Raw genomic sequence first — 25,040 nt, forward strand, 5'->3', positions numbered from 1 at the left:
AGACGCTCTCATTTAAACGTAGATACTAAGCCTCCAAGATTTTGGTGAATCTCCGGGATTCTCTGCACGAGAGTAGTAAAGGACAGGTTCTGTATTAGATTCAGATGATAATCGAAATAAATTGAGGATAACGGGGATTTGGCAGAAAAATGGAGTTGAAAGCGGCATGCATTAATTCAAAATTATCAGGTTGAATGTTACGACAGGCTGGAATGACCGAGTGGCCTCTTTCGACATACTGCGCTCTTGTGTGACTGTTTTTCATTTCTCTTCGCAAATTAATATTTACTAACCATAAGAACAGATGTTGTAACGCCGGCTTGGATTTGACGATTCAAGGAACACTACAGCAAAGAAGCAGGCCCTTCTGCCCATCTAGCCCATGCAGAGCTATTACTCATACAGTCCCATCGAGCTCTGCACGCACCATAGCCCTGCAGAACTATATAAAATTCTCTTAAAGTTTGAAATCATACCTGTCCACTCTTCCATTGTCAGCTCTTTTCAAGATCTCACCACCCCTCAATAATGAAATTGCCCTGTCATGCCCCAGTTAAATATTTCACCTTTCCCTTTTAACCCATGACCTCTAGTTCTCGTCTCACCAAAACTCTGTTGTAAAAATCTGTTTGTGTTTATCCTGTCTGTACTCATGATTTAGTACACTCAGTATAAACTCCCTTCATTAATTTATGTTCGAGTGAATAAAGCGCTAACTTAGCTTATTCTTTCCTGTAACTCGGGTCCTCAGATCCTGCCAACATTCTTAAGATTTTTCTCTGCATGTTTTAAATATTGTTCATACATTTTCTATAGGTAGTTTACAACAGCTGCACTTACTACTCTAAATTAAATATCAAACACGTCTAGCACATCTTCAACATAACATCGGAAATCCTGTAGTCAATATATTGATTTATTCGGACTAACATTCATAAACTTCTCTTTATCAGCCTATCTACCTGTAAGGCCACTATCAATGAACTTTGAAACTGTATGCTTAGATCCGCCTGTCTTACCACATTCCGCAGTGCCCTACCACACACGGCTTAAGTTTTTTTCCGGGTTTGTCTTCCTATAGTGCAACAGCTCCCAATTCTCAGCAAGAAATTACATCTGCCACTTTTTTAGCTCATACCTCCAGCCCGCACGTATGATGCTGCAAGCTTTAACGATCATTGTCGCTGTCCATTGTACCCGCAACTCGCTGTCATCGGCAACTTAACAGATCCAGTTTACAAAATTATCATTCGGATTGTTACTATCGGATGACAATTAACGACGATCCACAAACGACCCATGTAGCATGCCAACAGTCACAGACCTAGAGGCAGTTATGGAATCATAAACAGCCACCTTGTCACCTCTGCTGCGAAGCCCTTTTCTAACGCAATATAAAACCGCATCCTGAATGCCAAGCGACTGACATTCGAATATCTTGCAATCATCAACATTCTTGGTTTCTCCCACACAGGACCTCAGGGAAAGAAACCTTGGGATTGCATCCTGTACCACGCGACGGAATAGAAATAGAATAGAGTTACAGATCAATGCGTGCCTGAAGAATTGGAGCAGCAAGCAGAGATTCAGTTTTCTGGATTTAATTCTAGATTCAGATTGAATTGCAACCTTTTCTGGGGCAGGTGGGACTCGCGAAAAAGGGACGAATTCCCTTGGAACAAAAGGGTGTCAATATTTTTGTTGGCAGATTTACTGGAGCTGTTGGTTTAAAATAATATAGGAGTTGGATGGGAACCCGTATCATAGTGTTGTGGATGAGCCAGCAGGTTTACAATTAGATGACGGATGTGACATGCATGTAGTGAAAGACAATCCACTGATTGGGTACAAATGCATACAGAGCAAAGAGTCAACTTGTTCCACGGGGCAAAATTCAAAAGGGTGAATAATGTCGTATGTTAAGACGCTGTATTTAAATAAGCTCTGCATTTGGAATGAAGCGGACAAACGTTTTGCACATTTAGAGTTTGGGAAGCATCGTGTACGGGGCATCATGAGTCGTGGTTGAAATAACGCCACTGTTCGGAGATCGTATTTCATCTTAAGAAGAGATGTCAGCGGATCGGGGATGTTGAATTTTGTGGGTGGAGTTAAGAAATCGCAAATGTTTAAAAAAAACACACTATCGGAATCTTATACAGGCATACACATAGTAGTCAAAATGTGGGACTGAGATAAAGGGAGCTGGAAATTATGTGTAATTAGGGTAATGGTGAATTCAATATGCAAGGGGATCGGGAAAATTAGGTTGGAGTCGAATTGCAACAAAGGGAAATTGTTAATACCCATGAGATGGCTTTTTAGAGCAGGTTTTGCTTCAGCCTATTTGGGGAAAGCTTATCTTAGACTGGGTGCTATGTAATACCCCAAATCCTTTCCGGAGGTGAATGTAAAGGGAACGTTAGGAGGCAGTGATCACGATAAGCCTGAATGCATACGGAACCTTGACAGGGATAGGCAGAAGTCGTATGTTTCAGAGTCGAAATGGAATGAGGGGAATTACAGAGGCATGAGAGAGGAGTTTGCCCAGATAGATTGTAGGAAGATACTGGTGGGGATGACGGCAGAGTAGAGATTGCTAAAGCTCACCCGGCGCAGGATAGAATACCCCACAGAGGAAGACGTACTCCAATGGCAGAGGGAGGCAGCCGTGGCTGACACCAGAATATAAGAACAGCATGAATGCCAATGAAAGCGTTTATATGGTAGCAACACTGAGTGAGAGGTTGTATGAATCCAAAAAAAAGCATAAAGACTATGAAGAGGAAAAGACGAAATATGAATGCAAAACAGCCAATAACATAAAAGGGGATACCAGAACAATTATCAGATATGTAAAGAGTAAAACGGAGGCGGGTCAATGTTGGACCACTGGAAAATGATGCTGTTGAGGTAGTAATAGGGGACAAAGAAATGACAGATAATCTTAATGCCTACCTTCCATTTGGCTTCACTGTGGAAAACGTTAGCACTGTTCCAGATGCCCTTGAGTATCGAATGGAGAAAGGATGTGAGCATGGCTGACAAGAGAAGTCAAAGCCAAAGTAAAAGCAAAGGAGAGGGTATACAAGGAAGCAAAAATTAGTGGAAAGACAGAGGACTGGGAAGTTTTTGAAACTTAAAAAAGATAACAAAGAAGGTCATTAAGAGGGAGAAGTTGAACTATAAAATAAAGCTAGAAAATAATATCAAAGAGGATACTAAAAGCTTTCTCAAGTGTATAAAGAGTAAAAGACAGTTATGAGTAGATATAGGACAGATACAAAATTATGCTGCACACATTGTAATGGGAGATAAGGAGGTGACGGAGTAACTGAACGAGTATTTTACATCAGTCTTCACTAAGGAAGACATCAGCAGTGTACCTGACACTCGGGTGAGTCAGGGAAGAGAAGTGTGCGCAGTCACAATTACGACAGATAAAGTACTCAGGAATCTGAATAGTATAAGCGTTGATAAATCTCCCGGACCAGATGTAATGCACCCTCGTATTCTGAAGGAAGTAGTTGTGGATTTTGCGGAGGCATTAGCAATGATCTTTCAAAAGTTAATATATTCTGGCATGGTTCGGCAGGACTGGAAGATTGCAAATGTCATTCCGCTGTTTAAGAAGAGGGCAAGGAAGCAAAAAATAAATTATATACCTGTTAGCTTGACATTGGTGGTTTGGAAGTTGTTGGAGTCGATTGTCATGGATGAGGTTACGGAGTACCTGGAGGCATATGAAAAGATAGGCAGAACTCAGCTTAGTTTCCTTAAAGGGAAATGCTGCCCGACAAGCCTAGTTGCATTTTCTGAGGAAATTACAAGTAGGCTAGACAAGGGAGATGTGGTGGATATTGTGTATTTAGATTTTGAGAAGGCCTTTGACAAGGTGCCGCACATAAGTCTGCTAAACAAGATATGTGCCCATGGAATTACGGGAAAGTTACATACGTGAGTAGCGCATTGGCTGCTTGGCAGAATACAGAGAGTGGGAATAAAGGGATCCCATTCTGGTTGGCTGCCGGTTACCAGTGGTGTTCCTTAAGGGTCCGTGTTGGGGCCGCTTCTTTTTACGTTATATATCAACGATTTGGATTATGGAATAGATGGCTTTGAGGCTAAGTTTGCTGATAATACAAAGATATGTGGAGTGGCCGGTGGTGCTAAGGAAACAGAGAGTCTGCAGAGAGACTTGATCAGATTGGGGAATGGGCAAAGGAAAGACAAATGAAATACAACGTTGGAAAGTGTACGGTCATGCACTTTGTTAGATGAAATAAATGGGCAGAATATTATTTAAATGGGGAGAGAATACACAGTTCTGAGATGCAACGTGACTTAGGGGTCTTCGTGCAGGATACCCTTAAGGTTAACCTCCAGGATGAGTAGGTTGTGAAGAAGGCGAATGCAATGTTGTCATTCCTTTTTAGACGAATAGAGTATAGGAGCAGGAATGTGATGTTGAGGCACTATAAGGAACTGGTAAGACCTCACATGGAGTACTGTGTTCAGTTTTGAGCTCCTTACTTAAGAAAGGATGTACTGATGTTGGAGAGGGTTCAGAGAAGATTCACTAGAATGACTCCGGGAATGAGAGGGTTAACATATGAGGACCGTTTGACCGCTCTTGGACTGTATTCCTTGAAGTTTAAAAGAATGAGGGGGACATCATAGAAACATTTCGAATGTTGAAAGGCATGGACAGGGTAGTTGTTGCAAAGTTGTTTCCCATGGTGGGGGAGTCTAGTCCGAGAGGGCATGACTTAAGTATTGAAGGGAGCCCATTCAGAACAGAGATACGAAGGTTTTTTTTTAGGAAGTGGGTGGTGAATCTGCGAAATTTGTTGCCACCCGCTGCAGTGGAGATAAAGTAATTTGGGTGTATTTAAGGCAGAGAGTGATAGCCAGGGTATCAAAGGTTATGGTGAGAAGGCGGGGGAGTGGGAACAAATAGGAGAATGGATCATTTCATGATAAAATGACGGAGCAGACTCGATGCGCCGAATGGCCAACTAATGCTCCTTTGTCTTATGGTCTTATGGGTTGATAGTGCTGAGCAAGCAATGTGGTTGCAGGAGGAATTGAGCAAATTGTAAAAACAATGGGAAGCATTGTCAGATGGAATATAGTGTTGGGAAATGCAAGACTATGCATTTTGATAAAAGGAACGATTGTGCTGACGATTATCTAAATGGGGAGAAGATTCAAAATCAGGAGCTCTCGTGCAAGTCTCCTAATTTACAGGCTGAGGCTGTGATAAAGACGGTTAAATGTAATATTGGGAAACAAAATCGGGAATAAGAACATCAAAAACGAAATTATGCTGAGTCTTTATATGATACTTGTCAGGTCCCTTTTCGAGTATTGTCAACAGTATTGGGACATCTCTCAGAAAGGATGCATAGTCAGTGAAGAGAGTCTAGGCGAGATGAATGAGGATTATTCCAGGCATGAAGGGTTTAACATATGAGGAGCGTTTGCAGGCTTGAGTGTATACATGCGGAAATTGAGAATAATGCAGAAGGATCTCATTGAAACCTACCTAATTTTGAAAAGAGTATGTAAAGTGGAAGTGGAAAGGATGTTTTCTGTTGTGGAGGTATCCACAATCTCAAAATTGAGCAGCGACCTTTTAGAGCAGTAAAAGGCGATATTCTTTTTTTTTTCTTATCAGCCAGAGTGTAGTGCAGCTGTACGCTTTGGAGTGGGATCCGGGAACAACCGTGTTGGAATGACGGAGGAGATTCGATGATCTGATTCTGCTCCTATGGCTTCCGATTTTGTGGACTTATCTTCATAATTTATTTCCCTGTTTGCATTTTTAGGTCTATAGCAGGTCTGCGCTTTTCGTTTCTTAACCTGCAACTATATCTCGCCAGAACCAAAGATTTGTTTTATTCTGATTGGAACATGTAAGCACGGTACTCTCAAAGTTTCACATTTGAAGGCCTCCCACTTACTGAGAACACTTTTGATAGAAAAAAAACACAACTTCTCATAATCTACAGTCGCCAGATCGTTTCCAATATCATTAACAAACAGCTTTCTCCAAATTAGAATCTCAATCCGCGAACCAGACCTATCCTTCTACATAATTATTTTGAAACTCGATACAGTGTTGTCCTGCACAGATATCTGTCACGTACCGTCTCTCATTCCCTAATAGAAGATCTAGAATCATACTCATTGCACCTGGTACCACTATATGCTGAAGAAGGGAATTCTCCTGTTTGTCCCAGCCAGACTTTTTGTCAGTATGAGTGTCTCATTCAGTATTTGGAAAGCTAAAATCACTAAGTATCAAAACCTGATGATTCTTACAACAGTGTGTGATTTCTCTACAAAACTTCTATTCTAAATCCCTCAGGCTGTTGGGTGGTCTGCACTATAATCTCATGAATGTGTTCATGAACTTATTCCTCAATTTCACTCATATAGTTTCAGTAGAAGGGATGTGTTGTCAGTCCTATCCGAGTGCTGTCCAGATATTTTCCGTGACTGCTAATGCTATCCCTCTCCGTATAGTCATGTCTAAATCAATGGAACCCTGGAACATTGAGCTACTTTTATATACTGGATTAAATTAATTTATTATGCCCTGGTAGCTGCGGTTCTAACTAATAATCAAAAGTCTCCTTACATTAGATTATATAGAGGTACCCGTCAGGGTTGTCCCCATAGTCCTTTATAATTTAATTTGGCTTTAACACCATTGTTACATATAATCACTCTCCAATCTGCACTGGAGTTCGGATTTACACGACTCTACAACTATATTTATAGCCGTCTGATGCAGCACCATCGAACCTTCTCGTAAGGATGTTAGACACAACAAGTTAAAAGTAGCAAGTCAGTTTTCCACAGGTCCCATCTTCACTGGAAGAGACAGAAGTTCTAAACTTATGAAGCCATCCCTCCTGCACCAACTCGTCCGCTACGTGTTAAATTGTACAGTGATCCATTATCTATTCTTGCCTGTACGTGTAACGTGAGGCAACCTTTACTTTAGAATCACGGAAATCCCGTCCATTACCTTAGCTCATATCTCCCTGAACTCAGTTTGCGGCACCTCGCCACGCTTCCTACATATATTATTGTTACCGATGTTGACCACGACCTTTAACATGTCACCATTGAACTTTGGAATGTTGCAGACTCGTTCGGAATATATCCCTGACACTGGAATCTGGGAGGCAATATACCTCCTGGAAATCTGCTTGTCCACAATCCTCCTGACTGATCCATTAACCAATCGATGACCTGTCACTACAGCCGCTACTTCACGACAAGGGAAAGGATCATGGGACGGGAGGCCATAGAGCATAGTTAGAACTTCTCTAACTTCCGTTAATGCTCTGCCTCCCCTTCTTACACCACCCCTGATTTATTTCCGCTGCTCTTTTTTTTCTCTCTCTGCCCATTACACTTTAGCTGTTCCTAATCTCTCTCTGGTGCTCCCCTCTCCCTTTCTTTCTCCCTGGGCCTACCGCCCCATGATACTTTCCCTTCTCCAGCTCTGTATCCATTTTGCCAATCACCTTTCCAGTTCTTAGCTTCAACCCACCCCCTCCTGGTTTTCCTATCATTTCGGATTTCCCACTCCTCCTCCTACTTTCAAATCTCTTACTATCTTTTATTTCACTTTGTCCAGCCGAAGGGTCTCGGCCGTAAAGTTTGACAGTGCTTCTTCCTATATATGCTGCCTGGCCTGCTACTTTCCACCAGCATTTTTGAGTGCTGCTTGAGATTACAGCGTGGAGCTATGATGTTGTGGCCATTACAGAGACTTAGATGGCTCAGGGGTAGGAATGGTTACTTCGAGTGCCAGGCTTTAGATATTTCACAAAGGACATCGAGGGAGGCAAAAACTGTGCAAAAGCGGTCCATTTCCGTTGCAGAAAAGGCGAAAGTCATCGGGCAGCAGATAGGTAGAGAGATTCTGGAAAAGTGTAATAATATCGGGGTTGTCGTGCTGGGACAATTTAATTTCCCAATTATTGATTAGCATCTCCCTCGAGCTGGGTTTTATGTGCGGTGGAGTTTATTTGTTGTGTTCAGGAAGGCTTTTTCACATAATTTGCTGATCAGCCTACAAGAGGAGAAGTTGTACTTCATCTGGTATTGGGAAATGAAACTGGTCAGGTGTCAGATCCGTCAGCGGGAGAGCATTTTGGAGAGAGTGATCACAATTCTATCTCTTTTACCATAGCATTGGAGAGGGACAGGAGCAGACAAGTTAGGAAAGCGTTTAATTGGAATAAGGGAAAATGAGAGGCTATTAGGCAGGAGCTTAGAAGCATAAATTGGGAACAGATGTTGTCAGCGAAATGTGCGGAAGAAATTTGACAAATGTTCAGGGGATATTTGCGTGCAGTTCTGCGTAGGTACGTTCCAATGAGACAGGTAAAAGATGGTAGGGTACAGGAAGCGTGGTGTACAAAGTCTGTAGCAAATGCAGTCAAGAAGAAAATAACAGCTTAGGAAAGGTGTAAAAAGCTAGGTGATCATACAAATGTAGAATATTATAAGACTAGCAGGAAGGAGCTGAAGAAAAAAAAAGGAGAGCCAGAAGGGGCCATGAGAAGGCCTTGGCGGACAGGATTAAGGTAAACACCTAGGCATTCTATAAGAGCTGAGAGAATTGGACCAATCAAGGTGGATATTGGAAAGCAAAAACTGTGTATGAATCCCGTGAAACCCGTAGCAGAGGTACTTAATGAGATGTTAAGAAAGCGGATGTGCAGAAGGTTTTGAAAACCATCATGTTGGATAAGTCACCAGGGCTGGACGAAATGTATCGCAGACTACTGCGGGAAGCGAGGGAGGAGATTGCTGAGCCTTTGCCGATGATTTTTGATCCAACAATGGGGACGAGAGAGCTTCCGGAGGATTGGAGGGTTGCAGATTGTTTCCATTATTCAAGAAAGGGAGTAGAGATAGCCCAGCAAATTATAGATCAGTGAATTTTACTTCAGCGGTTGGTATATGATGGAGAAGATCCTGAGAGAAAAGATTTATGAAAATTTGGAGACGCATCATATGCTTAGGAATAGTCAGCATGAGTTTCTGGAACGCAGGTTGTGCCTTACGAGCTTGATTGAGGTTGTAACTGAACACATTGACGATGGTAAGGCATTAGATGTATGGATTTCAGCAAGGCATTTGACAAGGTACCCCATGCAACGCTTATCGAGAAAGTAAGGAAGCATGAGATCCATGAGGAAATTGTTTTCTGGATGCAGAACTGTCTTAAACACAGAAGGCAAAGAGTGGTTGGAGACGATCATATTCGGCATGGATGTCGGGTCACCGGTGCTTTGCCTCAGGAATCTGTTCTGGGACCACTACTCTTCGTGATTTTCATAAATGACCTGGATGAGGTAATACAAGGATGGGTTAGTAAATTTGCTGATGGACACAAAGGTTGGAGGTGATATGGATAGTGTGGATGGCTGTCAAAGGTTACAGCGGGAGGTTGATAGTGGAATGAGTCTCTGGCTGAATGTTCTCCTGTACCTAAACAGTACATTACGGAGTGAATGGGAGTCATTGTCCAAGATGGCATGCAACTTGGGCAGCATCCTCTTTTCAGACACCACCGTCAGAGAGTCCAGTTCCACCCCCACAACACCCCTGGCCACACGAACCAGTTTGTTGATTCTTTTGGTGTCTGCTACCCTTAGCCTGCTGCCCCAGCACACAACAGCAAACATGATAGCACGGCCACCACAGACTCGTAGAACATCCTCAGCATCTTCTGGCAGATGTTAAAGGACCTCAGTCGCTTCACGAAATAAAGACGATTCTACCCCTTCTTGTAGACAGACTCAGTGTCCTTTGACCAGTTCAGTTTATTGTCAATGGCCTCTGGCTATCCACACGATCAATGCCCCTAATCATCTTATGCACCTCTCTCGGTTCAACTGTCATCCTCCGCCACTCCAGTGTAAAAGACGATGGTTACTGAACGTTTTATCATGAGGGGTGTTCTCCAATCCACGGAACATCCCTGTAAATCTCTGTTGAACTGTTTCTATAGCATACAGATTCTACCTGTAGTGAACTGACCAGAACTGAACACTCCCTATTTATTAATGTCTATACGCTCAACCGTTGCAGTCCGCTGTACGTCAACCCCTCCGTTTTCAAGGTCCTGTAGAATATATTGCGCAGTTATACGGTCTGTCAACGTTCATCTGTATTTAACATTTTCAAACCTCTCTTGCTCCCTTTCAAAAGTTGTTTTTTGATTTTTTGCTTTGTCAACTATTCTGCATCATTTATGGATGTTTTTTACTCATCTAATGGAAACTATATGGAACTTTCTCTTAACCTCAGATCCCACGAGCAATTTGTTCAGAGCCCTGTCCTCCCGGAACAAGAAAAGTAAGCCGGACAGGGCAGCCAATATGTTGTTTTGACTGTGCAGAATGCGCTGATGGTGAGATCAACAACGCCACTGGTAAGTGCTGAGATCAACAGCCATGTTTCTCAATGCGGAAGTTCTGTGTATCAAATTATTATTTAATACGTACCCTCTATGCTCCATCCACTAAAACAAGCGAGATTTCCGAGTAGCCACCCATTTCAATAAAACTTCCCATTCCCGTTATCATGTATCCATCCACGACCTCCTTCACAGTCGTGATAATGCCACACGTAAGGTGGAGGAACAACAACTTATATTCCGTTTGTATAGCCTCCAACTTGTTGGCAATTAATTTTCACCCCAGCTTCACAAATTTCCATCACGTTTTTTTCTCTCTCTCTCCCACCCCCAGTTTTCAAATATACTCTTCAGCATTTTTCCCCCTCTCCAGTACTGCGGAAAGATTTCAGCTGGAAACGTCGATTCCGCTTTTTCCCATAGATGCTGTCTGGCCTGCTGAGTTCCAACAGCATTTTGTGTGTGTTGTTTGTATTCGCAGCATGTGCAGATTTTCACCTGTATGTGAAACGATTACTTTTCCAGATTCCTCGGATTGCATCAAGTGTCCTTCAGAATATTGGTCTAATGTGGCAAACACCCAATGTGTTCTCAAGAAAGTTGAGTTCCTTTCATTTCGAGAGGTTCTGGGATGGGTATCAGTGTTGCTTGCACTAGTGGGCGTGTGTTTTACAGTGGCCACCGCTGCAATTTTCTACCGGTATCGAGAAACACCAATGGTCAAAGCGAATAACTCAGAGCTCAGCTTCTTGCTTCTTTTCGGCCTTCTGCTTTGTTTCATTTGTCTGCTTGCCTTCATTGGAGAACCGTCCGGCTGGTCTTGCATGTTGCGCCGCACGACTTTCGGGGTTGTGTTCGTACTCTGCATTTCCTGCATCTTGGGCAAAACCATCCTTGTTGTAGTTGCCTTTAAAGCAACTCTACCCAAAAGTAGCGCGATGAACTGGTTCGGACCGGTGCAGCAACGTTTGGGCGTCTTCATCCTTACCTTTTTTCAAGGATTAGTTTGCGTTGGCTGGCTCAGTGTGTCACCTCCCTACGCCCTGAAAAATATGAGTCATTACAGAGACAAAATTATTTTGGAATGTAACGTAGGTTCATTGTCAGCCTTTTACTTAGTGTCAGCCTATATTGCTCTGTTGTCCGTTGTGTGTTTAGTGCTTGCATTCCTTGCCCGGAAACTCCCGGACAGTTTTAACGACGCCAAGTACATCACCTTCAGTATGCTCATCTTCTGCGCTGTTTGGATAACTTTTATTCCAGCTTATCTGAGTTCTCCAGGAAAGTACACTGTGGCTGTAGAGGTGTTCGCTATTTGGGCATCCAGCTTCGGTCTGCTCGTCTGTATTTTCGCACCGAAATGTTACATTATCTTACTGAAACCGGAGTTTAATACTAAGAAGCAAATGATGGCGAAAGGAACTTTACCTTAACTATCTGAAGTCCTTTGTATAATGGTAGCAAAAGTGTATAATCAGAGATTATTAGATACCAAATTTTAATCTTTTGGACCTAATCACAGATTAATTTATTGGGATTGCAGAGATCTGAACATTGTTTACAGTATGCTCTAAATGGTTCAGATTACACCAAGCTGGCATATAATGTTTAACACTAGAATGCCATCAACGGGTAATTTGAAGTCCAATTTACAGTACATTTATGGTTAATGCACTATTAACCTTGCCATGTTGAAACTTCTGTTCGTAATTTACACAAAATATGTGTTATCCTATCAGTCTGGAATTTGCGGATGATAAAAAAAAATCAACATACGTTTCTATTGTGTTGTTCAGGTCAATTTACATGGTAATTGTATAGCTCTTTATTTGTTACGAATGTTCAGCGATAACAACAAAAACATCTAACGCAGCTGAGATCAAATATATTTGAGGGTATTGTCGAAAGTGCTCAGCTTGAACAAGTGTTTCAATAATATCACAATCAACACCAAGTACAGAACTGGCTATGCTGCAATAGTGGACATAAGTCCAAAGAACCTGGTAGCCTCAGTCCCAGACTTTCGATAGATATGATTTCAAAATCAGTGAATAATTTACTTTCCGACTTCCAACATTATATGGATTCTTATAGGCTCCTGTGGTGACAAAAATTGACTGCAAAAGATAAAGTAAACACACGAAGCCATCCAAACTGGAGGTTCGAAGAGATCAATTGGGAAAATGGATATATATTGGGAAAGTGGACATGCATTTATGAAGAATCTAAAGTTGTAATGTGATAAGGAAAATAACACCTTAGTAATTTGTTCAGATTAATATCAGTTTATTGAGAGATACCTTTTTGGCGATGGAGACTTGTTCTGCGTATGAAAAAGATTTTTCGACGAATGAAATGATCATCAGCATTCGATCGAGACTGCTGTTGGTGTTTAAGGCAATAAAAAGAGAAAATGTACGTACCTTTGTGGATGAAACCTTGTGAGAGCTGTAGAAGAGGTGTGATGATATTGCAAAACAAGAATTATATTGAAAATCTGAGTAGACTCCTTTATGGTCCTGTGTTTTACAAGAATTTTTTTTTATATTGGCTGTTACCAATCTTGGTACGGTTAGTTGTTCATTGGCAAATCCCCTTTGTTGTTCTGCGAAAATCAACGTCACGCAGGGAACACAGTATTGCCCAAGAATTTCGTGGACCAGAATGGAACCGCTGGGAATGCTGGCTTAGAAGAAGATTTTGAAGCATGTTAGTCTGACCTGTGTTAGCACATGGAAACTAATCAGTTAGACCGACAATCATTACTTTCAAATTTTTAGTTCTCAATCTGTACCATAGAACGATAGAACACTGCAGCACAGTACAGGCCCTTCAGCCCTCCATGTTGTGCCGACCCATATAATCCTTAAAAAATGTACTAAACCCACACCACCCCATGACCCTCCATTTTTCTTTCATACACGTGCCTGTGCAAGAGGTTCTTACATACTCCTAATAGTTTAGCCTCCACCACCATCCCTGGCAAGTAATTCCAGGCACTCACAAACCTTTGTGTAAAAAAGCTTACTCCTGAGGTCTCCCCTAAGCTTCCCTCCCTTAATTCTGTACATATGCCCTCTGGTGTTTGCTATTGGTGTCCTGAGAAGTAAGTACTGACTATCCACCTTATTTACGCCTCTCAGAATCTTGCAAACCTCTATCGTCCCTATTATTCTTCTACGCTCCAAAGAGAAAAGTCCCAGCTCTGCTAAACTTGCTTCATATGATTTGTTCTCAAACCAGGTAACATCCTGGTAAATCTCCACTGCACCCACTCCATAGCTTATACATCCTTCCTATAATGAGGTGACCAGAATTGAACACAATACTCTAAGTGCGGTCTCATCAGACATTTGTAGAGTTGCAACATGACCTCTCTACTCTTGAACTCAATCCCCCGTTAATGAATCCTACCATCCCATAGGCCTTCTTAACAACCGTAACAACCTGTGCAGCGACCTTCAGGGATGCATGGATTTGAACCCGAAGGACCCTTTGTTCATCTACACTCTTAAGTAACTGGCCATTAATCCTGTACTCAGTCCTCTGGTTTGTCCTTCCAAAACACATCATCCACACTTGTCCAGATTGAACTCCATCTGCCATTTTTCTGTCCAACTCTGCAACCTGTCTATATCCTCTTGTAACCTTCGACCACCTACAGCTCCATCCACAACTCCTACAATCTTCATGTCATCCGCAAACTTACTCACAAGTCCTTCCGCCTCTACATCCAGGTCATTTATAAAAATCACAAATAGCAGGGTGTCCCAGGACAGATCCCTACGCAAACCACTAGTCCCCGACCTCCAGGCAGAATACTTTCCTTCCGCAACTACCCTCTGCTTTCTTCCTTTAAGCCAATTTTTTTTTTATCCAAACAACCAAATTTCCACTTATCCCATGCCTCATTACTTTCTGGATGAGTCTCTCATGAGGGACATTGTCAAGTGCTTTGTTAAAGTCTATGTAGACCACATCCACTGCTCTACCCTAATCAATTTCTTTTGTTACCTCTTCGAAGAAGAAAATCAGGCTCGTGAAGCACGATTTTCTCTTCACTAAGCCATGTTGACTATCCATGAATAGACTGTACTTCTCCAAATACTCGTAGATCCTATCCTTAATAATCCTTTCCAGTAGTTTGCAGACAACCGACGTAAGACTCGCCGGTCTATAGTTCCCAGGTTTCTCCCTGTTACTTTTTTTAAAACAAGGGAACTAAATTTGCCATTCTCCAGTTCTCCGGCACTTCCCCTGCAGCAAAAGAGGATTCAAAGACCATAGGCAATGCTTCTGCGATCTCTTCCCCCAATTCCCACAACAACCTAGGGTGTATCATATCCGGCCCTGAGGATTTATCAATTTTAGGAAGAAGAGGTAGGAAAAAGGAACCGTGGCTGACGAAACATGTGAGGCAACTCGTCAGGAGGAAAAAAGGACGCATATGTTAGATATTAGAAACAGGAAGTAGGAGGGGCTTATGAGAAATATAGGGTAGCCCGGAAGGAGCTAAAGAAAGGACTTAGGAGAGCTCGAAGGGGGCATGAGAAGGCCTTGGCATGTAGAATTAAGAAGAACTCCAAAGCGTTCTATGCGCATGTGGAAAATAGGATGATAACGAGAACGAAGGTGGGACCGCTAAAGGATAGAGAGGGCAACATGTGCCGGAGGCGGAGAAGGTTGGGCTGGTCCTAAATGAATACTTTGCTTAAGTATTCACAAGTGAAAACGGATCTTGATTAGAATGAGGTCGAGCTAGAGCGGGCCTGTGTGCTGGACAATGTGGAAATTAAGGAAGAAGAAGTGCTGGATCTTCTTAAACATTCAGGTTGGAGGAACACCTTATATACCGGCTGGGTAGCCTGCAACCTGATGGCATGAACTTTGACTTCTCTACCTTCCGTTGATGCCCCTCCTCCCATTGTTAACACATCCCTGACACATCTATTTATTTTTTCTCTCTGCCCATCACACTGCCTGTTCTCCATCTCCTGCTGGTGTTCCGCCTCATCTTTTCTTTCTCCCCAGGCCTCCCGTCCCATGATCCTTTCCTTTCTCCGGCTCTGTATCCCTTTAGCCAATCACCTTTCCAGCTTTTAGCTTCATCCCACCGCCTCTGGTCTTCTCCTATCATTTCGCATTTCCCCCTCCCTCTCCTACTTTCAAATCTCTTAGTATCTTTCTTTTCAGTTGGTCCTGACGAAGGATCTCGGCCCAAAACGTCGACGGTGTTTCTCCTTATAGATGCTGCCTGGCCTGCTGTGTTCCACCAGGATTTTGTGTGTGTTGCCTGAATTTCCAGCATCTGCAGATGTCCTCGTCTCAACCCATCGTCCACCGTTATTGGACGGCGGACATTCGAAAGCACCCGTTTCCTCTAACTATAGCCCAAACACTGCTTCTACAGAAAGACCATTACATTGGCAGTAAAATCTGACACACGCACTTTCACCTTCCGTTGCACTTGAACCTTCTGCCTGCACTTGCAGCTTTGTCCACGAACTCTGCTCTATGTACCAACCATAGATATCAGAGAACTTTGCAGAGAAAATACGTCATTATCATGACTGACCATCAACTGTCTATATCACTTCTACTCTGATAATTTTGACTGAGTGCTGCTTCACTATTCCACTTAGTTCTGGTTAGAGAAAACAATTACTCACTTAGCCACAATCAACATTCTGAACTGACAGAGTTTCGGAAAATTAAGCTCATTCCATTGAACTCCATTCTCCTAGAGTCACAGTAGCCACTTTATTAGGGTACTACATAATGTGAAAGAAGAGCAGTCAAGTGTGAAAGAACCGAGGAAGTGACAGATAGTGAAGCAGCCTTCCTTCACTGACATCGGCACAGTTTTGAACCAATTAGATTGTATTAGACTGTATATTTCCGGCAGAACAGTTTGAGACTGTGAAAGGTAAAAAAAAAGAGTATGTATAATAAAGTGTAACAGTTATAGAAAAAGTGTAGTGCTGATATGATGAGGTGCAAAGTCTAAAAGAGGCCGATGATGAGATTGGAGTCCATTCTATCGAAATAGAGCACTGCATATAGTCATACAAAGTCGGATACAGTCCGCTGGTGTCTATATCTTCACTGCAAATCAGGAAAACAAAGGTATGATGAGCTAATAATGAATAATCACGTCTAGGGAGTACTGTCAATAAGGGGAAAACACTCTTGTAAGAAGGCTCCTGAGACATGTAAAGAAGGCTGAGGAGAGTTTTCAGAGAACAATGTCTGTGCACTCCGTATTTCGAGATGCTTTTGAGCAAGTGCGTGGCTGCATTCAGTCAGCTACCGAATTTAGACGAGTGACTGTCTGGTTCATCCAGACGAAGACAATCGGTGTACGGCCCGGTAAGCTAGTGATGCCGATCCACACATCTTCTGTAGTGCCTGAGGGCGAAGCCCTCGTCGTGGAAGACCTTGGGGGGTGTCGGGATTTCCGGAAGGGGTAATCGTGAGGCCTGAACTGCAGAAGTCCTCGATTATTCAGGTGGACAGCATTGCAATGACTATCAGGAACACTGCGAAGCAGGAAAACTCCTTCAAGCCAGTTCCAAGCGCAACTGTTCCCGTTGACGTTAATGTCTAGTGACCACGGGAGACAAGCCGGGGAGAAACTACTGGACAAAGAGAGAAAGTCCACCGCTGAGTCATTCCGAATAGGGGACTCCCCGTTTCATGCGGGTTAGAAGAAGAGGTTGGTAGAAAGATGTTGAAGCTGGAAGTTGTATTTTCCGCTGACAAGTTTGATGTTGATTGTTCCAAGAGCACTTGTCACACTATCTTGCAGAACGATTTTAAAGACTGGTCGCCGAAACTGGTCGCTGCAGAGGTGGAAGACGTAAGGTAAGGTAAGGTGGAAGGTAAAATGTGAGTAAATTAAAGGAGTTCTGAACCCAATATTCAATATGCGTCCCCAATAGTAGTGGCCTAAAGAAGAAAGGGGAGGTATGGATGTGTGTGAACAATAGGATTCTGAACATGACTACCGTCCTTGATATATGGTCCTGAGGATAGTAAGACGCGCTAGCCTGTCGGAATGGTCTGAAGTGGTTCAGTGTGCTGGACTCGAGGAGTGGATAATACCAGACACCCATGGGGGAGGCTGATAATGTGTAGACGGCCCCTGGGACGTTTCCAGTTCGAAAGGATGGCCAGGGCATATCGGGCTCCTGCAACTCCCAGCGGGTCATGGAGAAGACGGATGGGGTTACGTACTTGTTTGATGTTTTAGTGTATCTGGATGACCCCATAGTGTTTGGGTCCATCTTGGAAGATAAGGAAGCGAAGCTATTCATGGTGCTGGGCTGCCGGAAATCCGAAGGGTTAAACCTTTTGCTGGACAAGGCAAGTTCAGAAAAAAAAAGTCAGTAAGCTCTGGTAGGCACATAGTCTCACGATCTTGGAGTAGCTACAGACCCGGTTAAGGTAGAAGCGGTGACCACATGGCCAATACCCCAGTCTGTGAGCGGTCTGCGTTCGTTCTTCGGGTTCTATGGTTACTCTCAGAGGTTCGCGAAATACGCAAAAATGAGTCACCCGTTGAATCATTTCTGACTGGCTGGTTACCGTCCCCTGGGGACGACAGAGAGAAGGAAAAAAACAGTATTTCAGGCCGTCGGAGCCTTTGGGGCCAAGGTGGGATGTCAAATATGAAGAGGCTTTTCGGTCATTGAAGGAGCTGCGCATCCAGACGCCACTGTTGGCTTTTACGGAGCTCAGCTTGCCCTACGTACTGTGCACGGATGCGTGCCGAGAGATTTTAGGGGTGTCTTGTATCAGGGTTAGGACACCAGGTTGAGACCCGTTGCGGGTCTCCGATAAAAACTGTCCCACAAAAAAGTTTGAGACTCTGGCGTGAAATGAGCAGTGATGGATAAACTGACTGTCTAACTGTATGTTTTGAGGTGAGGATGGACAACAATAACCTAACTTATAACCTAACATTGGCGAAACTGGATGCCACATTCCATTGGTGGTTGACGGCGTTCTCTACTCTTGATTTCAGCTTGAAGTACCTACCGGGCAGAAGGGAAATTGATCATCATTCAATGTCCCGAGGGGTGCGTGTGGGGCATTCAGGGACGTTCCTGCCCCGGGGGTGAAGACCATGTGCCAGTTTGTCATCTCTCTGAAGGCAGACGGAAAGCAGAGGCAAAATATAGCGGTGGAACAATTGTGAGCTTCTAATGACGGCTTCACAAAGTTTACTGTACCTTAACTGCCCTGTATACAAGTTAACATCCGGAATTAATTTCTTGGGAAGCGGTAGGTGGTCAGCGAAATGAGCCGAACATCCTTACCATCAGATGATCTGGTGAGAAATAGGAAGGGGGAGACATGGCTCAGGCAGAGAGGACGAATCAAGCTCTGGTGCCTCCATTACTTAGAGAATGGCCTCTGTTGGAATTGCGGTACCTGATCCTATACCGGCTCATGCCAAATATCGACCGACCTCGGCGTTCCCAGTTGGTTCTGCTGTAGAAGTATCGAAATATTGTATTGATTTCACTTCATGATGATTCTAGTCATTTGGGGTTTGAAAAGACTAATGGACTTCTCAGAGACTGGTTTCACTGACCCCGAATGAAGCTGGAGATCGAAAGATACTGCAAGTCGTACATTCAATGCATACGGTGTAAGACGCTGTCTTAGTGGGCAGCTCCCGTGACCCACTTGCAGAGTGCAGGGCCCTGGACCTATTGTGTATGGATTTCCTGTCAATAGAACCCGATGCCAGCGACATGGCGAATGTCTTAGTCATCACGGATCACTACACAATGTATGTGCAGTCTTTCCCTACCAAGGACCAGAGGGCGTCCACGGTGGCCAAAGTATTATAGAAGAAGTATGTCATTTACTATGACCAGTACACCCACAACCGGGCGGATGCATAGTGATAAGGGACGGAATTTCGAGAGCAGGCTTATCTATGCATTACTGGGCATGCTTGGAGTCGAGAAGTCAAAGACCAGTCCCTATCTTCCGCAGGGCGATCTCCAGCCCGAGGGGTTTAATTGAACCTTACTAGATATGACCGGAACGTGGCAAGCAACAAGAAGAGCAGGTGGAGTCAATATATTGGACATCTGTTTTACAGTTATAATTGTACCCAAAATGAAACTACGACATACTCGAAATATTACTTGCTGTTAGGGCAAAAGGCAAGGTTGCCTATTAACCTTTGTTTTGGGACTGATGAGGGCTCCTAGTTACCGAAGACCTCCCTGAGGTATGTGTCTGATATGAGAATGGAGCAGAAAAGGGCTTATGAATTATATGGTGTTCGGCCTACCAAGCATATTCAAGGAAATAAGAGGAGGTATGATCAAAACATAGAAAAAGAGAAACATAGAAAACGTACTGTATACCATAGGCCCTTCGGCCCACAAAGATGCGCCGAACATGTCACTATCTCAGAAATTAATGGGCTTATACATAGCCTCAATTTTACACTGCTGCATGTACCTCTCTAAAAGCCTCTTAAAAGACTCTACAGTATACAGCTCTACATTCTACGTACTCATTACTCTCGGAATAAAAAAAAACTTACCCCTGACATCTCCTCCGTACCTACGACCCAGCACTTTAAACCTTTTTCCTCTTGTGGCAAGCATTTCAGCCCTGGGAAAAAATTATCTGACTATCCACACGATCAATGCCTCTCATCATCTTGTACACCTCCATCAGCTCACCTATCAACCTCCGTCGCTCCAAGGACAAAAGGCCGAGTTCACTCAACCGATTATCGTGAGGCATGCTCCCCAATCCAGGCAACATCCTTATAAATCTCATCTGCACCCTTTTAATGGCTTCCACATCCTTCCTGTAGTGATGCGACCAGAAGTGAAAACTCCCGCCGGGAGACGAGTCCTCATAAGGAATTTGGTTCTCCCTGGGAAGCAAAAGCTGGATGACCGCTGAGCGGCTACGCCCTATGTGGCGGAGAGTCAGATGGCACACCAACCAGTTTTCCGGGTGAAACCAGAGGGTGGAAATAAGGCTGTCAAGATTCTTCGTCGGAACCACATTCTGCCTGATGAACAAGAGGTGCAGGCAGCCCCAGAGCCCGACATGGAAACTACATCTTGTAAGAGGACCCTGCGGAGACACGGAGCGACTGCAGGACCGGCAGAAGGAGAGGTTAAACTTCTTCCACCCCTGAGAAAGATATTGATTCGGATGATGAGGACCTGAAGATTTGGTAGGTTTTTCCTTTTGCGGACTTGCCATTGATTGAGGAAGAGACTCCTGACACTTTGAAATCGACGGGTGGGATGCGGTGGATGTGGCATCTGTGGACTGCTTGGGTGGCAGTGGAACGCTGCGAAGGATGAAGCCGGGCTTGGCAGAGCAGTGCGAGTTGCGAGTGGGCACGGTTGACAGGGCGGCGGAGGCCTGGCCAGGTAGACCTGAATTATCCGCAATAGCGTCGGAACCCGAAAATTTAGATGAGGGGGAATGGAGATCTCTGGGAAATAGGGGACCACCCGATAGTCTGACCTATGTAACACCGGGGGAACAGAATGTGGCCCCTACCGAATTAGGGAGATATATCATTGCTTTTACAGCTGGGTTGGACTTTGTGCTTTCAGGAAGGCTTTGCGAATGATCTGAACGTCACGAGGACGTGACTAAATTTGATGGGGGGGGGGAGAGTGTAAGGCTTCAGTGATAATGTAATGGCTTACATTTAATAGCAGTGTTTGGGTTATGACTGGAAGTAATGGGCGCTTAGGAATGTGCGGTATCTAATGAAAGCGTGCTGTTTCTTTTCTGTCTATCTAAGAGAAGTTATTCGCAGTATCTTGTCAGCGAGAGCTGAAAAGAGAAGTCGCAAGTGGACAGAGTTAGTAGACATCCCGGCGGAGTGCATTTGGAGCGATGGTCTGACGGTCGATGTGGTTTGGACAATGTCGATTGGGAATGAAAAGGCAGACAATCGTGAGCCGCAACATGCACATTATACTATTACATGAAAATTGGTCCTTATTCTATATTGCTTTCTTTACTAACCCTATAGTGATATTAAGAATGATAAATCACAATCGTTTAATAGTGCATGGGTAACCCCCTGGGTCGCCTGAGGCTCGCTCAGCTCGTTCTCGTCTCGGTGGAGCAGCCTCCAGACCCGCCAAACTGGGTAATCAGCTTGTGTGGATGCTGTGTGATATTCCCGCCTCGCCAAAGAACAGACAGTACAACATATGCGATTAAATGATTACAATTTATTAAGATTACTATAACTTAGTGATTAATAACGATGCAGTATACATGAAGGAAAAGAAAATAAAGAAAAGGTGACAAACTCATCGAAGTCCGCTTGGGGGTCCGTTCCTCGCCCAGCTCACAGCATCGCGTCCTCTCTCTCTCACCCCCTTGCGACGATCTCCCCAAAATGCTCGCCAACAATAGCTTACAGACTCAGAAGAAAGAACAACATTAATTCCAATTGGTTAACAAAGGAATACAATTCTCGTTATCAATCAACTTTAACACAAACAAGCCTCCAACACTCTCTCGCAACAAAGAAACAGTAATACTTTTTACAAAACAAAGAAGCCATTTTGATTAGCATCCACAGTAACATTTTAAATAAAGAAATAAGCCATTTTGATCAACATACGCAGTAACAAAAGAAAAAAGAAGAAACTTCCTTTACACCCTCCCCCCACCAAATAAAAGTCATGTCCTGATGACTACTAAATAACTCGCTAACCTTTCGTGCCAACACAAACCCTAACTCAGGCACAAACATTGGCACTGCTTCCCAAACAGTAAACCTCACGCCCTGTTCCTCAGGCGCTACATAGGTCAACTTATCTGGGAGGTCACTAACACTCCGGAACACTCCCGTAAACCCTTCAGGCTCGGACACAACTGGGGATACCTCGGGCCCGGAAGCAACTCCTCTCTCAACCTCTCACTCATACCCCAACTGCAACACTGAGTCCCCTGCTGCCCACAGCTAACCGTCCCCACTTCATCTAACTCAATGGTCTCTTCCTCAATCGAGGGAAAGTCAGCAAAAGGCGGCCTGTACCACACATCCAGCACATCATCCTTCGAATCCGTATTCTTCCTCATTTCTGCGATCGGTGGCTGTTGTTTGATCTTCTACAAATGGAAACACATGGCCTGCACTGCTCCTGCAGTCTCTTCAGCCTCTTGCAATCGAGAGATCAGCTTCTTCTCCGGCTCCTCCAACTCTCGCCATAGGCTCAGCAGTTCTGACTCACGCGTTCCGGCCATCTCAATCTGGGACGCAGTTACTCCAACAACTTCTTCGACCCCGACCTGAAAAGCAGCAGTTAAAGATTGGTCAGCCTCCAGTTCGGTATTCACTGCACTTAACTCCAGCTTTTTCTTCCTAATTACTTCATCCAGGTAAACTTTCAGGTTTTCCACTTCATTTAGACTATTGGTGGTCATATTTAGGTTTCCTTCAAGCTGTCGCTTCCCTCTTCCAAGACCTGTCCGCAATTGCTTCACCTCCTCAGACTCCCCTCTCTGAGCTCTCGGATTTCTTCTGCTCTTAGTGAGAGAACTTTCTTTGTCTTCCTCAACTTGTAAGTCTTCCAACTGGTTCCAGGTCATTCTCTCCAGTCTTCGCGCCTACATTTCAAACTTGATTCCGTAGAGACAGTCACTCAGGAACTGCGACCTTCGCCAGACCTGGCATGTGTCCACAGAACGCTTTAAATCTTTAGTTCTCAGCCGCTCCTGCAACAGTCTCGCGTCATATTCATACGAAGCAAACCCAAATACCAGGAGATCATCCACATCCGCCAAAACTCCAAACACCTCCATATCCCCCATGGTCCTCCACTTGCTCCCCGGGAAGATTGCAAGGGATCCGGATATGCCCTGTGGCATCATTTCGGACCGGAAGAATCCTAGGGGACCCATAACGGCCGTCTTCTCCTTGTCGGCCGACTCATCGGGATCTGGCAACATCCATTCCTCAGATCCAGCACCTTAAACCACTTCGCACCACTCAGTAGACAGCGCCCCTTTCGCCCTCAGGGAGCTATTTTGGTCAATAACGGTGCAACTCTTCAACGCAATATAATCCACACACATGCTGCCTACTTCTCCCACGGCAGAGGGAACGATCCATGCAAAACGCAGAGAGGGGTAGAGAGGGAAATATGTGCTTAGTGGTGGGGTTTTATTGAAGGAGGCGGAAGTTGAGGAGGATAATTTGCTTGATCTGGTGGCTGGTGGGGTGGTCGGTTTGGCAAGGGGAACACGATCCCTGGTGTGGTGAAGGGAGGATGGGGTGAGGGCCGAAGTGCGGGAAATGAAGGAGATGCAGGTGAGGTCATCATAGATGACGGCAGAAGGGAAATCATGATTCTTAAAGTAAGGGGACATTTAAGATGTCCTGGAACGGAAAGCCTCATCCTGGGAGCAGATGCGGCGGAGACGGAGGAACTGGGAATAGGGAATAGTATTGTTGCATTTGGCAGGGTGGAAAAGAGGTATAATCAAGGTAGTCATGGGAGTCAGTGGGTTTATAGAAGATATCAGTGGACAGTCTGACTCCAGAGATGGAGACGGAGAGATCAAGAAAGGGGAGAGAAGTATCAGAGATGGACCAAGTAAATATGAGGGCTGGGTGAAAGTTAGAGGCAAAGTCGATCAGATAGACTTGTCTAAAAATGGCAGGTTGAGTTTAACCCAGACAAATTAGCAATCCTAACACTGACCTCTGTAGAGAAGTAAAGAAAGGAGACAGTACGCCGTTAAAGCCCAAGTCCTTAAATATATTGCTGGGCAGAGAGATCTTGAGATCCAAATTCATAGTTCCTTGAAAGTGGTTACTTCAGCTCGATAAGGTGGTTAAGAACGAAGATGGGATACTTTCTTTTATCAATCGAGGTATTGAGTTTAAAACAAGGAGATTATCTTGCAAATTAATCAAACTATGGTTCGGCTACCGATGGAGCATTGCATACCGTTGTGGACGCCCCACAAGCGGAAGGATGTTGAGACTTTTGAAAGGGTGCAAAAAAGCTTAACCTGGATGCAGTTTGGATTAGAGAGCATGAGCTATCAGGAGAGGCTGGATAACCAACGAGCTGTTTTCTGTGGGGTGTCGGAGGCTGAGTGGAGATCTAATTGAGGTTTACAACATTATAAGAGCCGTAGATAGAGTGGAAAAGTGTATGTTTTCCTGGGCTGAAATGTCTAATATCAGGGGACATGTATTGAAGGTGAGAGAGGGTAGTTTTAAGGAGGATGTGAGGGGTTTTGTTTGTTTGTCTTTATTTTACTCATTAAGAGAGGTTGACACATGGATAGGAGAGCATGCCTTATAAGAATAAGTTGAGTGAACTTGACATTTTCTCCTTGTGGGGGCGGAGAAAGAGAGCTGATAGACGTATATAAGATAATGAGATGCACTAATAGTGTGGATAGCCAGTGGCTTTTTCCCAGGGTCGGAATTTCTAACAGGGAAGCATATGTTACGATTCTTGGAAGTAGGTCCGAATGGGGGTGTCAGAGATGGAGTTTTTACACAAAGAGTGGTGGGTGAATGGAATGCACAGCTAACTATAGTAAT

At 44.1% G+C, this 25,040-nt stretch overlaps 1 protein-coding gene across 1 annotated transcript in view; it reads left to right on the top strand.

Annotated features, from left to right (window-relative positions):
• The window catches only part of LOC140724648 (vomeronasal type-2 receptor 1-like), a 40,192-nt gene extending 28,306 nt beyond the window's left edge, over nucleotides 1-11,886 (top strand). Inside the window, exons 7-8 of the mRNA XM_073039072.1 lie at nucleotides 10,345-10,468; nucleotides 10,979-11,886. Coding sequence (XP_072895173.1) covers nucleotides 10,345-10,468; nucleotides 10,979-11,886 — 1,032 coding nt within the window. The remainder of the gene's footprint in view (nucleotides 1-10,344; nucleotides 10,469-10,978) is intronic.
• Nucleotides 11,887-25,040: the final 13,154 nt, after the last annotated feature.

The sequence above is a fragment of the Hemitrygon akajei genome, chromosome 3 (assembly GCF_048418815.1).
Source record: "Hemitrygon akajei chromosome 3, sHemAka1.3, whole genome shotgun sequence".
NCBI lineage: Eukaryota > Metazoa > Chordata > Chondrichthyes > Myliobatiformes > Dasyatidae > Hemitrygon > Hemitrygon akajei.